The sequence below is a fragment of the Oryzias melastigma genome, linkage group LG22 (genome assembly GCF_002922805.2).
Source record: "Oryzias melastigma strain HK-1 linkage group LG22, ASM292280v2, whole genome shotgun sequence".
In the NCBI taxonomy this organism is placed as follows: Eukaryota; Metazoa; Chordata; class Actinopteri; order Beloniformes; family Adrianichthyidae; genus Oryzias; species Oryzias melastigma.
Genome location: NC_050533.1, coordinates 12,340,521 through 12,357,518, shown reverse-complemented (window position 1 = coordinate 12,357,518; position 16,998 = coordinate 12,340,521). Strand labels below are relative to the sequence as shown.

General features: G+C 35.3%; 1 protein-coding gene across 1 annotated transcript in view; it reads left to right on the top strand.

Moving 5' to 3' along the window:
- The window catches only part of mboat2a (membrane bound O-acyltransferase domain containing 2a), a 50,738-nt gene that overhangs the window by 25,197 nt on the left and 8,543 nt on the right, over positions 1 to 16,998 (top strand). Inside the window, exons 2-6 of the mRNA XM_024272551.2 lie at positions 149 to 294; positions 3,478 to 3,555; positions 10,460 to 10,555; positions 13,357 to 13,412; positions 15,135 to 15,189. Coding sequence (XP_024128319.1) covers positions 149 to 294; positions 3,478 to 3,555; positions 10,460 to 10,555; positions 13,357 to 13,412; positions 15,135 to 15,189 — 431 coding nt within the window. The remainder of the gene's footprint in view (positions 1 to 148; positions 295 to 3,477; positions 3,556 to 10,459; positions 10,556 to 13,356; positions 13,413 to 15,134; positions 15,190 to 16,998) is intronic.

Below are 16,998 nucleotides of genomic sequence, written 5' to 3'. Positions count from 1 at the left end.
CTACTTAAGTCTGTTCTTTGCAGCGATAAATAAATCAAAAATGGAAGGGGGACGATTTATTTTGTAGCTTACCTCTTTCACATGTGGGTAAGACTTGGTCAAACTCCAGAAGTACGATGTTCTTAATCATCTGTGTTATTGTGTGCAGGTTAACTTTGTCGCGTGTCAGCTGTTTGCCCTGCTGATGGCCGTGTGGTTTCGGATCTACCTCCATCCCAGTAAGACCAGCCCGTTCATCAGACATGTGGTGGCAACTCTGTTGGGCTTCTATTTGGCTCTGTTCTGCTTTGGCTGGTGAGTCAGCACTCCTTTTTTTTCTTTGGTTTTACAGATTTCACTTCCCTCATCAAAATAATTTCTTACACCATTCTCTTGCAAATATTATTTGTATCTCTTTATTATTGGTATTGTTTTAATTTGCAAACATACCATCACTTCTCTGATGCTTCAGTAATTGGTATATGAAATGTTATATAACATTACATAAACACTTCTTATGTAATGAAGTACCACTTCTCCCTAAGCTATTTGTCTTTTTCCCTGAATATTTTTTTCATATACCAAAGGAAGATTACTGTAACAGTAAAACCTTTACAATCCATATTGTTTCATTCTTTTTTTTAAGAGTTCCATGAGAAAATACAGTTTTTTTATTAATACCAACAGCTTCGAGAGTGGTTGAATATTACAAATTGACAGCCGTCCAGACACGGATTCCTGGCGCTCACCCTTATCCTCCCTCATCCTCCATCAACTCGGCTTCATTCATCCCTGCCCAAAGCACTATAGTATATTGGGTTGTAACTGATATCCAATTAGAGGAAATTTGCTCGGTAATAAACAGCCCGCCGTGCCTCTCCAAGTGCAGCTGCTGAGCAGACATACAAAGGATTATCTGGTCTTCACAGTGACGCTTCGCCAACCATCTTTTACATTTACAGATTTCTGGATGTTAGAAAGTAATGATAACCAGAACAAAAAAAAAATACTACTTTTAGGTATGACACAGGTACATAACTGATAAGTTATAATAATAAAACATGACTTCCCAGTGCTAAAAATCATTGCATGCTTACTTACTTTTAAATCTTTGTTTTATTGAAGCTCAGTCTAATATTTGAACTATTGTTGTGGTGCTTGACATACTGGAACGGTTGATGCGTTCCACAGATTAAACTGCATTTTATCCATAAAAGAAAAATACTTCCATGTCTTTTTATTTAACTTTGTGGCAATCGTCTAAAGCCATTTTCCCTTTTAACCAACCATTGACTCTATTTCAGACCTGGACTGAGAGACCCCTCCCTTCCATATAAGAAATACCTGTTGGCTCCAAAAAGCTAAAATCCCATAAACTTCTATTGAGAAATAAAAAGACATTACATAGTCATTATATTTGTCAGAATAAATATTCTTCGTCTGCTATCTTTTTATAATATGTTTTTGCTAATCCTTTTTTTTTTTTTTACAATATTTTTATGTTGTGCAAGTTATAAACTGACCATTCAGATGTCTCAATAAAATGTGGTTTCTCATCAAAATATTAGATCGACGTATTTCATGAAGCCCACTTTCAAGTGGTAGGGGTGTGGACTTCCCACACTCTCACTCCTGATTGGCCAGAGTGTTGCCGTAGAAATGAGGACTCGGCAGACGTATTCCGACCAATCACTGCTTACTGACAATTTCTGATTCCAACATGTGAAAAAATGGCGACTGATTGACTTTTTTTGTAGGAGCTTGGATCAAGACATTTTCTATGGGTGATGTCATACTCACTTTGTCCAGATCTCTTATACAGTCAATGAGACCAACTCTTAATTACAGATTGGATGCGTTTTTAGCATGTGAGGTTACCTAGATAGTGTACAATTTGGTTTCTACAATTGTCAATCCCTCAAAAACCTGAAGAAGCTTTGTAAATGATACTTTGGGATTTGCTAAAAATCAAAGCTGCACTATCAGAATCAGTTTTTCTTTTTTATCTGATGTCTTAACATCTTTTTGTGGGGCTCTCAGCCCGGCTAATTTTTCTTTCGGCATAAGCAGTCCAAATCAAGACTGGAAATCTTAACAAATGAGAAGGTAGTTCAGGTTTAAATAAACTAAATTTGGTTTAAACCTAAATTGTACTAAATTTGAAAAAAAAAAGTTTGGCCACACTATTCATTTGGTTCATTTTTCAATTAGTTTTGGTGCTTACCTGTGGTTAAAGACTTTCTTTGACACTGATTGGCTTTACATTATAAATATTTTAGACATTTTTTTTTTTTCAACATTCAATGCAGCGTTTTTTTTTTTTACTTTTAAGCCAAGATAACCTGAAAAATAATCAATTTGAAAACCACCATAGTTCAAATAAAAAGAAGAATAAAAGTATTTTTCAGAAAATGTAGTTTAGGAGAAACTAAAAGAGCAGGAAATGCACCCATGCCCACAAGGCTAGTAGAAAATGTCAATGCTAGCAGCTTGTTTTTGGACTTGGGGGGCAGATGCAGGAGTAGCCTTACAAAAAGTCTGCATGAAAACAAAAATAGAAAAAAATATTAACATAAAAGCACAGTTTTTAATTAGAGTTTATTGTTAATTAGTTTGTTTTTGTAAGAAATGTGTTTGAGACTCAAATCAAAAAGTAGCTGCTAAAGCTAGCAGCTAGTTTTTAGAGTTAATACTTACTAGCAAACAGGAAGTCATGAAAATTAGTTCTTATTTATTCAATTTTTTATTATTTTATTACATAACTTTATCACTTATTTTATTATGATTTTTATTATTTATTACTGTCCACCAAAAAATTTAACCTTGGTGTTTTTTTTGGCAAACATATAAACATCTGATCATCCTAACAGCTTCAAATGTCATTTTAGGAGTAAACATGTTGACATTTTTTTCTTAACTCCTCTTTGCAACGTTTGATAAACTTTATTTTGCTTTTAGGTTGCACACACTTTAGCTTCCTTACTTTCTAGTGGACATTTACTCTTTTTTAAATTTGAGATCACCTGTCTATCCCACTTTCTCCCATGGTTTCTTCCAGCCTCGGATGCCCTTGTTCTCTTTGTTGACTTTCTGCTAACACAGTGTGGCATCTCTGCTCTCCTGGAGGGCCTGACGTCGGAAAGATCACACACAGAGAGCCTTCTGTTACACACTGCTGCTGCTGTTGAACTGTGCACGTGTGTGTATCTATGTGTATGTGCTTCACCAAAAAAAAAAAAAAAAAGCGAGAAGTGGATATAAATGGCAGCTTTTGATTAACAGGCACACGTTAATTTACAGCCGTGGTGCGATATTACTGCAGCTCCAAGGCGAGCGAATTAATTAATAGTCTTGTGTTGATGGTTTCTCCACTGTTTTGGTCTGCATGGTGACGATGACAGATGTCAGGCCTCATTTTGTTTGTCAAATTCCTGTATTTATGGGAAAAAAAATCAAAACTTTGAGTAAAAGATCTTAAATAACTGCTGTTTTCCACAGGTATTCCCTCCATTTTCTGGTGCAGAGTGGGTTGTCGTATGGTGTGATGATCTTTGCTGGTCTGGAACACATGCACAAGTAAGACCTGAGCAATTTTTTATGTTCTGATTTATGGTATTGTTATTTAGTATTGACTTCTGAGCTCTATGAGGAAGCCATTATACCAAAAATGTATACATTAATAGTTTAAAGTCCAACTCTGATCATCTTTTGAGTTATTTTCAAAGGTTCTTGTTAGTTTTTCAGTTATGATTTTTATTTTTTATTTAATTTTAATTGGGGATGGGTTGATATTTTTTCCAGCTGATACAGATAACCGATATTTCCCCTCCAACTGTCACTGATGGCTGATATTTGCAGATACTGATATTTAAATGTCCAAAATAACACAAAGTTTAGATTTCCTTTTTGTTTTTTTAATTAGAAATGCACATTTTTTCTTTTACTGTACCATCACATTGCATTTGGCCTTGTAATATACATCAATGGATCTCATAGGAACAAATTTCACTTTAAAAATATATCTGAAAACATTCAGACTATTTACAGACTTTTAGACACAACTGTAAATCATAAGCTTTCCATTGCCAGGGATGTATAAGGAACAACATGTATCCCTATCAAATATAAAAAATACCTGAAAGCAGTCAGATCAATTAATATTACGAGTACAAAGGATCTATGATGAACAAGTATCAATGTAAAAAATAAATTTCATCTGAAAACAGTCAGAACAATATTGTTAGATTTTGTTTAGTATCAATTTGATACCGATAAACTCAAATTGTGCAAATATCGGCCGATACCGATACTGGCACCAATAAATCGCCCATCCCTAATTTTAATTGCGATCTCAACTAGTGTCACTGTTTAGAGAAAAAACATCTATTTTTCTGTGAAGAAGTAGCTTTATATTAATTTTATTACCATATCTGTGTGTTTTCTTGAACATTTTTTTGTTTGTTTTTGTATCATTTACTCGGCTTAAGTAACCACCCAGGAGCAAAATGCTATCCAGCTTTTAAACAAGTGGAATAACACAATCATACTTAGATATTACGGCTAAAATATTGATGTTGCCAGGATTAATTAACTTTTTTTTTTTTTTTTTACAATTTTCTGCTTGCAGCTAAAATTTAAATATTGAAGTTCTTTCTAAAAGACATTTGGAAGCTTTATTGAAACAGCGCCACACACCTGCAGAGGCTATTTTACGTAATAAATAGCACTTTAGCTTAATAAGAAACCAAAAATATGTTTTTCACACCAACAAAACACCAAATTAGTAAAATACAAGTTAAGGACATTTTTGGTAAAGCCCACCACCGTCTTTGTCAAGCATCTTAACTCACTTCATGCAAAATGTTTTATCAAACTATTTTAAAATGATAAAAAAAGTCAAATTAATTGGATCTTTATTATAGGAGTTGTTGAGGGGCTAAACCTAGGGGTTTCATCCAATGAAAAAAGTCTAGTAATTGCAAAATATGTTAATTTACGTAAAGTACCCTTCTTGGATGCCATCAAGCATATCATGTATCCTCAGGGTCACATATCTTATAATTTACCAACAGTTTTTTTTGTGGTTTGAGTGACACATTCTCATCTCTCAGGTCATCATTAGTCTGAAAATACACATTTATTCTCACATTAAAGCTGATTTTTAAGATAGAACTGAAGGTTACAATCGCAGGTGTGTGTGTGTGTGCCCCCCTCTCGACTCCCCAGGGAAGGCCTACCCAAAAATAGATGCCAACACAACCCCGATCACAGCAGCAGCTGCTCTCACAGACAAAAGAGCCCAGATCTGACAGAGACGGAACATGTCAATTCTGTTTAGATTCATGTCATTTTTGTCCTACAGCTATTTTTTTGTCATGCTTGTGTGAAGTATAACTTTAACCCCCCCAAAAAAGCAATACATAATACCTGCGCAGCTTCAAAGATAAAGTTTATCAGCCTGGAGGCGGAGAGCCACGCTGACATGAACTTGTTTCCTGAGGCTGTTGAACCCTCTGGCATGGATTTTTGCATAACAAATGAGTTACTATCACCACAAGGGGTTGAGATTTTAATCGTGTCTGTGTGCTTTGGCCCCAGCAGTGTACACGCTGACCCAGCATTTCCCCTTTGGCCTTTGACCTCAACACAATGGTGCCCCAAATTTTTATTTGTTCTCTAATTTGCACCAAATTTATTAATTATCTCCTCTGATATTTTTGTCCTGTTAGTGTGAAGCAGTTGTATTTCTTTCTTGCTTTTGCTTTAGCTATTTGGACATTTTATTTTGGGTGAAAGTAGGGGGATGAAGGTATGTTCCGGCTTCTTGGAGCTGCAAAAAGCGTCTTGTGTTTTTGTTGCGTCCAGTACCCAGAAGCTCTTTGTCCACTGGAAGGCTTCATATTTCACCTCATTCGCTTCTTCCTCTCCGTGTCACTTTAAAAGCTCACCTCTTGCATGTGTTTATCTGACTGGGAATGTTCTAGATGCCTCGCATCTCTACAAACTGACCACAGATGGATGTCAAAATAAAACGAAAAAGACAGGAAGTCACTTTTATTAAGGGAAACATTTTTGTCTGTTTTCATTCCTACTTTGAACTCAAAAGTACAGTGATTAAAAGTTCTTATTATATTTTTAGTTTCTGTTTTAACAGAAACAAGGTTTGCCAAACAGCAAAGTATATTAATTTGCTCTTATTTTGTATAGAAGAATTATAATAAATGATTTTATGGTAACGGTACAGCAAAAGGTACTGAAAAGATTTCCTGTAATGTTTTTTGTAGCACAAATGTAAAACATTATTTTCTAGTTAGTGTTTTACTTCCCCAGTTATCCTTTAATGTCGACCTACATCACAAAAAATTTCACACCGGTTTAAATGGTTCAAACCATATATGCACTAAATTGTTAAGAAAATAATTTTATATTCAAAAGTATTTAAAAATGATTGGAAAAAACACCTCAGAAGGGAAGATAACCTCTAACTCCCTCAATGGAGAGATATGGAAAAAATAGTTACTATGTCCAAATTTCCGCCTTACTAACTACTAAAAAATTATAAAGTGGGGAACTATCTGGTGCCCGGTATTTTAAAACACTTTTTTAAAAAATAAACCATGCACATTTTCAGCATTGGAAAGCATAGGATTTTCTGACACCCCTACTGCTTCAAATACCCCTACAATTAGAACAATAGGGAGGAGCCAAAGGGGTAGAGAAGCAATTCGGATTCAAACTTTTCTATTCTTTTTTTTAAAGCTCTATGTATGTGTTTATTTATTGGCTGGAATTATTGTGTTTAGTGGATTAATTTACTTTAATGGAGACTTTGTTTGAAAATAAATCGGTTGAAGAGACACATAATAAATAAGACCAATAATTAATGATGCCTCATTTTCCCAAAATGCCCAAAGAACATTTATTACACTAATTAACTTCATAAGTTAATCAATTTTTGTGAACATTTTGATGTACCTTTTTCTTTTATCAAGGATTGGCAGCAGAGACAGCAATTGACCTCGTAACCTCATTATTGCACACACAATAATGTGTCATTTAGATCTAATTAACCGTAATTGGACTTTTTCCAATCAATAGTTAACGGCTTTTACTGTCAAACAATAAATTAATGAGAACTTCTCATGAAACTGTTCAAATAAATACAATGCTTCATTTAAAGGATCGGTTCCCTCGGAATAGCTGAAAAGAAGCTCTCTTTGGGCATTTTGGACTTTGAATTTTTAGAATCCGTAAATTTTGCAGAGCATTTATGAGACGGGGGCCTTGATACTGATCAGGAAGGCTCGCCTTGTAATCTCTGTTCTAGTTCCCAAAGGTGTCTGATAGGCTTGAGGCCAGGGCTCTGTGTGAGTCAGGCAAGTTCCTCTGCCATAAATGCATCCAGGCTCGTCTTTATGGTCCCCAGCTTTGTGCTCGGGAGCACACTCATCCTAGAATAGAATGGAAGCTTTCTGCAAAATAGAAAGCTTTTTCTCATCCGGTGAACATAGAAAGACTATCCTTAATGAAAAGTAAACTGCCTTAGATTATTATCCTTGCACCTGCTAAAGTCATAATTTGTGCGGAGCAGCGAGGCACCTAATGCTCTCTCATATTTTGGTCGCCAAGTAAAGAATTATAGTTTTTCCGCTGGAACAGAGTGGACTAAAGTGTTTTATTCCTCTCTGTTGATCAGACATGCAGTTTACTAACCATAAATCCCATACCATGACACTCCTGCTGCAGTGTTTGTGCTTCTGTAAAGACTATTTAAGAGTTTGAGAAAGCATGTGGCCAGGTCATATAGATAGTAGTCTGTTATCTCCAACTGAACAAAGACAGTAGCTGAGAAAATGTTTGTAGACCATCCATCCATCCATCCGTCCACTAAACTGGCATAATTGCGTTTGGGGTCACGGGGGCCTATCCCAGTTACTGTTGGGCTAAGACGGGGGTATACCCTAGATCAGGGATAGGTTATTTAGGGCCTCAAAGGCCACATGCTCTGGCATGTTCGAATTACACAATCAGCCATGAGTAGGCATTGGATCTCTGGACCTTCTTCCAGACCACATTCTGTAAGAAAGTTTGTGGCCACAGGGATACCCTATCTGTAATTGTAAATTATCCATTCATTCCTCATTCATATTTGGTGATGGAGCTACTTATGTAGCCACATGTGCTCTGGGGGAGACTGACAGAGGTGTGGCTTTCAGTACGTGCCTATAGCCCCTCTGACCATCACCGGGACATTCATACACATTCACACACCAGTGGAGCCACACTGGATACCGAGAGGGTGAAGTGTCTTACCCAAGGACACAACAACAGTTGATTGAGGGAATTGGGGATCCAACCGGTATTCCTTCAATCATTGGCCGATCTGCTCTACCACCTGAGCCGCTGCTGCCCCAAATGAACAACTTTTGCAACTGAATGACATCTTGGTCCACTCTTGATGGTGCAGTGTAAAAGTCGATCACAAAGTGAGGGTGTGAAACCTTTTTTGTATCCTTTAGCCCAAATGAACCATTGGACTTTCCGGGTGTTGCATGATGTTTTGTATTTGTTTTTTGACTTGTTTATTGGTGGTTCACAAGTTTCACACGACTAGATATGCACTAGACCACTTAGTTGGTCCGTAGACCAAAAATGTTCATGCACATTTTTCTACGGGTATGCTGCAAGCGACAGGTTGTAGCTAACACTTAAACAACATGTGGTAAGTAGGTGAGACGCAGGGGTGTCATATGGATTTTCTTGTTTTTGATCCCCCCTTTGTGCAAGAGGCTTCTGGGTGCCGGTATTGTGATAAGTACATGTTTCTTGCAGGCTTCCCTAATGTTGCCTTACTGTTAGAAATTAGAAAATTAGACAATCAACCTAGTTTATGCATCCTACGGGGACTCAAGTATCATGCGCACACCCCGTGTGTGCAGCATTTGTGCGGTTACAAAGGGGCCAGTACTCGCATCTTACCAATGCCTAGAGTGTAGACTCTACACTGTAGAGTATACTGTATGTCGTGTGTTCAATTTACATTAGCCTTTTGAATACTTCTCAATACACTTACCACATGCACAACAATCAAATGTTCAATTTTCATGAGCACTTGGACTACCCTTAAATGTGGACTGCTTTTCGCTATGATCCCCCGAGTGCCCAGACAACCCAAAAACGAGCAGTTGACCCTCATACGGTTACATGAGACCAAGGATTTAGGGAAACACTCCTATCCTTAACATTTTTGTAAACCTAAGGATCTTCAAATCTGATCTGGTGCCAAACAATTGACTTGGAAATAGGGATGCCTTTACTGTACTTATATCTTAAATGTGGGGAACCCGCTGAAAGACAGTTTAGGTCAAATGCCAAGTTTTTCCTGAATACAGACAAAAAAATTCCTGGAGAATGATTGCTTTTTCTTTGTTTTCTAAAGTTACGTAGAAACCGTTCAAGAATACATGTCACATGCCCGGTTTGGCATAAACACGCTTAGCAAATGGTACTAACACTGGACCGTCGCTGCCCGATTCTACCTCATGTCCGCCATCTTGCAAGAGGCTTGATGCGAAATGTGGTAGCGTTGCAAACTTGCAATTATTCCGATATATGATAGACTTATAATTTCTCCCACGTGTTCAATTTTCAAATGGTGGTACGTCCATTAATTAAAAGAGCCGCCATCCCCACGTCAATTGAGTACGAGTCCCTGATTGAAGTTCAACCTGGTTTAACTTTCAGTGCTCATTCAGTGGTCACGTGTTTCGAACTGTACGTAGAACCCGAAAACGGTTGTAGAAACTTACGTGAGGGTTTCATATTTGGGCGTTTATGTAGACTTTTTTATTGGAAGTGTGTCAGATGTGAAGACTTTTTACTCAGAAACAACATGAGGTCGATAAAACTGTTAAACATTCCAAAGATAGTCGCCGTTACCGTCTGATTTAATGTTGTTTTCGATCTGACTGACCGTATAGATCCGGCATAGTCTTTCTTTGTTGAATACAGTGTGTTCCTTGAGTTAAGGGCCTTCTTTGTGTTCGTCCTTCATCGGTGACTTGCTCTTACTCGAGTGCTGTATTCTTTCCCGGAGCACAATCCTCTTATTGTCTGCAGCTGGAAGGGGGGGCTGCTATCCAGCTAGCTGTTTTTCAACTTGGGCTGACTCTGCAACAGCTTTGTACCGCAGAATCCATCGCCGCGCTTTCCTCCGCCTCCTGTTTGGAGGTTTTGTTGCAGTTAAACATTATAGGAGCCAACTTTTGCCCCCTTTGACCGATTCTTCTTCTTTTTTTTATGCTGAGTCTGCTTCTTTTAGCCCAATGCTTAAAGAAGGCTGCTTTGGCCTTTGAGATGAAAATAAAGGAGTGCTTATATTGTGTGTGTGAAGGTGCCCTCTGAAGAGATTGTAAAATGTGTTTGTTCTTGTAAACATTTTTGTATTAAACACAGCCTCCATGTTTCTCTGTCTGTGCAGATACTGCTTCATTGTGACGCTTGGCTATCTGATTGTGTGTCAGATCACACGCGTCTACGTTTTTGACTATGGGATGTACTCTGCAGATTTTACAGGGTAAGGTACTCTTACACCACATTTTTGAATATATGAAGGAAAAAAGATCACTGTGTTTTTGAAACCATGTCAGGCACTACGTTTTTTTTTTTTCCTTTTTTCCCCCCACTCCTCCAGACTCTCCGACAATGCAGACAGCCTGCTCTCCCAGCAGGGTGGGGGCGGCTAGTTGCTAAGCAACCTAATGCAAACCCATACTGCCTCTGACCGTTGCCGTCGGCCAGTCCTTTGTTTTGTTTGAGATTGTCAAACTTAGACTGTCAGCAAAGATCTGGTCTTCAGACATCAAATATTCTTGAATTTAATGTTACATTTTTGAAATTAGTTGTCAAATTACAATATTTATTCCATAACTGATTCTGAATAATACATCTCTTTATGGTTTAAATGAATTTAAAATTTCATAATTCCTATAAAAATGTTTTTTTTTATATTTTTGGGCAAAAAATCAAACTAGAGTGTTTTAGTAACTAAATCAAAGATATTTCCGCTGCTTATTAAATAAACAAACTGTACAGCAAAGTATTAGAGCCACCATAAAAAGAAATTATGATAGCTATATGAGACTATTGTCATGCAATTGTGAGGAAAAAGTCAACATTTTTTTTACATACTGGTATTTTACAAAAGAAAAGTCTGGATTTTTTGGAAATGAACAAGTGATGCTATATTGTCTGTTTTTTCAACATTTAGAGGCTAAATCTCAGACTTTACTTGTAAAAAAAAACTTGAGTTTCTCCTTTTTAAAACTATGACTTTTTGAAGCAAGATTGCATGACTTACCGTAATTCTTTTAAAATTTTGACTTTTTTTCTCATAATTTTTCGAATTAATTCTCAATTTTTTTTTTATTCATTTTTCTTTTATGGTGCAGCTTAGAAAAAAAGCTGTACTTTTTCGAAAATAACATAGTAGATTCATGAAAATAAAGTTACATTTATAAAAAGTTAAAGCAGATTCAGCAAGATTCTTGAGCAGTGAGAGATGTCCTGCAACATAAACGGTTAACGCTCATCTGTCTTTGTTCAAACACTTCAAAAACTAAATGCAACAGTTTATTTGCAAAGCAAAGATGACTTTTTTCTTTAACAATCAAAGTTTTGTGCGACTTTTTACTCCTAATCTAGAAGTTATTTTAAATCATTTTACGACAGAATTCTCCTAAAATGTTGAATTTTTCTCTTAATTTTATGTAATTATTCTTGTATATTTATTTATTTTATTTGATAATGCTTCCAATTGCTATAAAAATATTAAAAATGTATATATTCAGATTGCATTTTAAAGAAAAATCCAACTGAAGTGTTTTTAGTGATTAAGGTTTATTTTTTATTAGTTTTTCGTTACCCGGAGGGAGGGTCTAAGGGCAGGGATAATCAGTTTTATTTAGTCAGTTTAGTTTAGCTATTGTTTATATTTTATGACCAACCTTCTGCTATTATAAAATTACCAGCATGAAGCCCAATGAGGCAATTGTTTTTGTGATTTTGGGCTATATAAATAAAACTGAATTGAAAATTGAATTAAATTAGCCCCAAAAATATATTTTTACAGGTGTAAAAAAACAGACTTTAAAGACAGTGAATTAGGGGTAAGCTAAAAAAAAAAAAAAGTAATAAATCAATTAAATTGTAGGAGAATTTATTAAAAAATCATTTTTTTAAGTTTAATTCTTACAAGAATGTAATTTCATGAAAAAAAAGTTACATTTTTAAAAAGGTAAAGCAGGTTTAGCGAGATTCTTAAGCATTGGGACGTCCTGCTACATGAATTAAACTTTAATGTTTGATTGTCTTTGTTTAAAACATTTTAGAAGCAAAATATAAGAGTTTATTTGGGAAAATCATGACTTTTTTGTCATTAAAATCACCACTTTTTGAAGCTTAATTGTAGGACTTTATCCTTGCAAAATTTAGACTTTATTCCCATGATTTTATTACTGTTCTCATTTTTTTTTTCTAATAATTTTACAACTTAATTAGCATATTTATTTAATTATTTTATTCTTTTGTCAATTTCTATAAAATATTGACTAATATATTTATTCAGATTACATTTTGGTGTTTTTGGTGATTACATTTTTCCAAAAAGGCTATTTTTACGTTTTCAAGTAAACTCACTGTTCTACGGTTTAAGAGTTTAATACATTTTAGGGATTTTATACTCATCAGTTTGGAAGTAGTGCTTTAAAGACCAGTAATCTAGTTCCCTGTGAGGATCTAAGTTTTTCATCTTGTCCTTTGGCAGCCAGATTCACGTTCTCCTGATAAATCTCCATTTTCAGTCCTCTTCTGGACTGCTTAGCCCCAATGTTTTGGCCAAGCTAAGCAAACTTCAAGAGAGCATTGCGCACACATCCAAAAAAGCAGCCTGTCAAGAAGTGACCTCTCTCTATAATCCCAGATTTTCCTCAATTCTAGCCTCATTTTAACGCTGCCACCAGCAGTTTGTAGTTAGAAATGGAATCAGAAACCTGCTGATGTGAGCGCTGACAGAGATGCTGCACACATTCAGGTCAAAACAGGCAAAAGCAGGATCCGGAACATATATTTCAGTTTTATGTATTATGCATACCCCACTGTGACAGAGAAGAACTCGCTGCAGGAAAGGGAGAGGAGGAGAACTTTGTGGAAAAGCAGGAAATTTAATAGAAAAAAGTGAAAGAAATGTACATGTTTAGCTTTATTGGTTAATAATAGGTTTATTAGTTGAGTGTCAATACTGAGGATTAAAGGTAATATGGGATGATAGCTGAAAATACTCAAACTTCTGCACATTTTTCTCTCGTTATCCTCCGTCAGACCCATGATGGTTATAACGCAGAAGATCACCAGCATGGCGTTTGAAATCCATGACGGTAAGACATGTGTGTGTGTTTGTGTGCGATTGTGTGTGTGCATCCTCTAGAGGACTCAAGTGTCAGACGCGACAGAACAGAAAACAACACTTAGATTCTCTTGAGAGTTTCAGAGCAGACATGTGGATCACAAGGGATGCATCAACAATATTAATTAAAAAGGCACAACATCTTTTCATCAACTTTTTATCTAATAAACACAAAATTGAAGTCCAAAAAGTTATTTTGAGCTTTTACAACCTTCAAAATAAAAGTTTAAAACTCTCAATTTAACAACAAAAAAGAAAACTTACATCAAATATTTTGTTTGCATATTACTTTAGCCAAATATATAAGATATGTAGCTTATAAGTTATTTTAAATTAATTGCTTCCTGTTTGGAATAAAATCCTTATGTTCTCAAAAAATGAGAGGTTAGATTAGAGTTTAAATTAGGAATAAATAGCTATTTTCTGTTTGGAAAAAAAAAATGTTCAATTCTCAAAAATTTAGGGATTAGATTAGAGATTAAATTAGCATTAAAGATGTCAAAAATAAGTTTATGGTAAAAATTTAAACATTGTCCTTCTCTACAATTTATAAGGTTTATAACAAAAAGAGTACCAGTGTTTTTTAATATCCTTATTTTCATGAAATTTTAATCTAATGAATACCAAACTGCTTAAATTGAAGTCCAAAAAGCAATTTCAAACCTTCAAAATAAAAGTTTATAACTCTAAGAAAAAAAAATAATTTTCAAACATTTTTTTCAGTTTTATTACTTTTTTTTAACCTTTTATATTTCACATTTTTTGATTTGTAATTATTTGGTAAATATTGTCATTTTTAAGCTATGTAGCTCATAAATAAGTTATTTTAAAACAACTATTTCCTGTTTGAAAAAACATATATTTCTATTCTCAAAAAATTAGGGGTTAGATAAGAGTTTAAATTAGAATTAAATATGTCAAAAATAAGAATTATAGGAGCAGCTAAGAGAGTATTAGTGTTTTTTAAAAGATTTAACAGATTTCTCACAAATTATTTAATATTTCTTAAACTTTTCAGGAAGTTATATGCACATAAGAATTTCAGATCTTTGCGTTCCATGAGCGCCTCTCTCTGGATTGTGTTTTTGCACCTAATCAAGTTAACGATCACCCATCGACCTCACCTTTGAGATAAGAGGAGCGTTATACGTCAGGGATTCATGCTGTCTGGACTCATAAAAGTCAAAAGACCGAGCAAAGCAGGAGGGATATTTCATTGTTTTCCTCTCCAAGTTCAGGCTTGAACATCCAATAATGTCTCATCAGTTTTAGATGCTCCCGTGTGCCTGCATGTCTTTTCGCTCTTATTTTGAAAGGAAATGTTTCAAATTATGTTTTTTTAGCATAAAGATGGAAGATTGTGTTGTGAGGAGCCAAATTTAACTAGCTGTGCTTATTAACTTAATGAGGTCTAATTAGTCACGGAGCCACAGGCCTTCATTACAAAACAGCAAAGGAGCAGTAGAACCCCCATAGCGGGTGGTGACCCCTCATGTAACAGAACCACCTGCCTGGCTCATCCTTCCCCTCAGCTCTCTACTTTCTGTCTTGTGTTTACATTCTTCTCTTGTCCTCAGTGACCTCTGCTTTTTGTAACAGCAATTTAGAGATGTTGACTTAAAAAAAAAAAAAGACAAAAATCTGCAAAGCATTTTTTGTTTTGTACAAAGTGTCTCTATCCATGTGTTTGTAGGTTTGGCCAAGAAAGAATCCCAGCTGACTCCCAATCAGAAATACCTAGCTATCAGGTATGTGACTCAGGTATGTTTTAATGTTTCGGATTAACAGTACAGCTCTTTAGATTTTTTTTTTTTTTTTTTTTAAACATCTGTTTTTAAGTTGTAAGGCCTCAAAAACCCATCCCAAAGTTTGAAATAATTATTTTAAAAAAAGTCATTTTGACCTCATTTGTTCCACCAAACTCTAAAGTGGATTTTATCTGTATGAATAAAATATAAAGCATGGTAGATACTATGCACCATATAGATACACAATTGTAGGTGTTATAGATCTATAGCAAATCTTGTAGATCTACTATATCTACAGCTATGTCAATAGAAATGACTATTAATTTAGATTTAAATTTGCCAGTTTTACCAAATCCGCCATTGTTACATTGACTGTGTCAGTATAGTATATTTACCATATGGATACTATAGATTTAGAGTGTAGATCTGGTATTTGCTAATCTAACATATTTATCCTAAAGATGTTCTACAACTATCAAATGTATCATAGCTCCCATTAATGAGATGAAAAATCTGCTAAATCTACATCTGATTGTGAGATGTTGGGATTGTTAATCTGATTGGGAAGAGTCAAAAATCTGTCTTTTCTTTAGGTTGTGGATTGCGTTTTCCTCATATGCATTCTTTTTCCTCTGAATTTTCCAAGTTATGTTAATTTGTACACAAAAAATGTAAAGTAAAATTAGTGCTGCACGATATTAAAAAAACTGTGCGAAAAAGGTTATCACTATTACAATGACAATACGACTTGCGATACATGTCGATCAACTAATACAACAATTCCGTTTCACTACAACAGTTTTATTTAAATAAATTCAACAGATCTTAAATTTTACTCTAAATGATCCACGTCTGCATGAGAGGCAAGATTCTAAGATAAAAGAGGTCCATCTGATTGGTCCAATGCGAAAAGGGCTCTATCAAGCTGCCATAAGATTGTTTTTGCACGTGTAAATATTTAAGGTAGCCATTTATTGTGATTTAAGCTGTCTTTTTCTATATTTGTATTGCACTGGCTGATATTGCGATGATGATAAATTTGCGATGTAGTGTGCAGGCCTAGCTAAAATATGCAAAATTCTTTTTAGACAGTAGTTTTGACACATAAAGTCCGACAGAAGAGAATATTTAAGAGAAATTTGGGAAAACTCCTAAATTTCAATTGTTTGGGTCCCACTCCGATCGTTTTTTGATCTATTTTAAAGCCGTTACTAGTGGTCCTTTAATTATGATTATGTAATTTTTAGCCCAAATTTTAAAAACCTGTCGCTTCCTAGTAAATATTTCCTGCAAAGGAGCAAGTAGTTCATTAGATATTCACTTCTGAGCTGTGGGCCTAGTAAACCCGTCCCCCCTTCCCATCATCCGTCTGTTTACGTTCTCTCTCGGTAACCTACAGCCCCTCACACCCCTAACCTAACATTACTGGTGGAACAAATATGGGGAGAAATATCGAAGCTATCCAACCCTACAGTTGAATCCAGATACCAGCTCGGACGAGGAAAACAAAGACGTACATGGATATATTTGTCTATAAGTGGATGCATTAGAATGGAGCACTCAGCATATTTCTGTTGCAAAAACAATCTTTTTTTCATCTGCTTCCGATTCACCACAATTAAAATAAAGAAAGACCCAGAAATGCAGTTTAAATCTTAATTTTCTTTATATATATATATATCCTCCGTCATAAGATAAAAGCCTCAAGAACATGTTAAAAACACCCTTTTTCATGGTCTTTAAAGTTTTAATACTGAGAATTTGTGAGGTTAGAATTCAACTTGTGATCAAGCAGTTAAACTGCCGTCT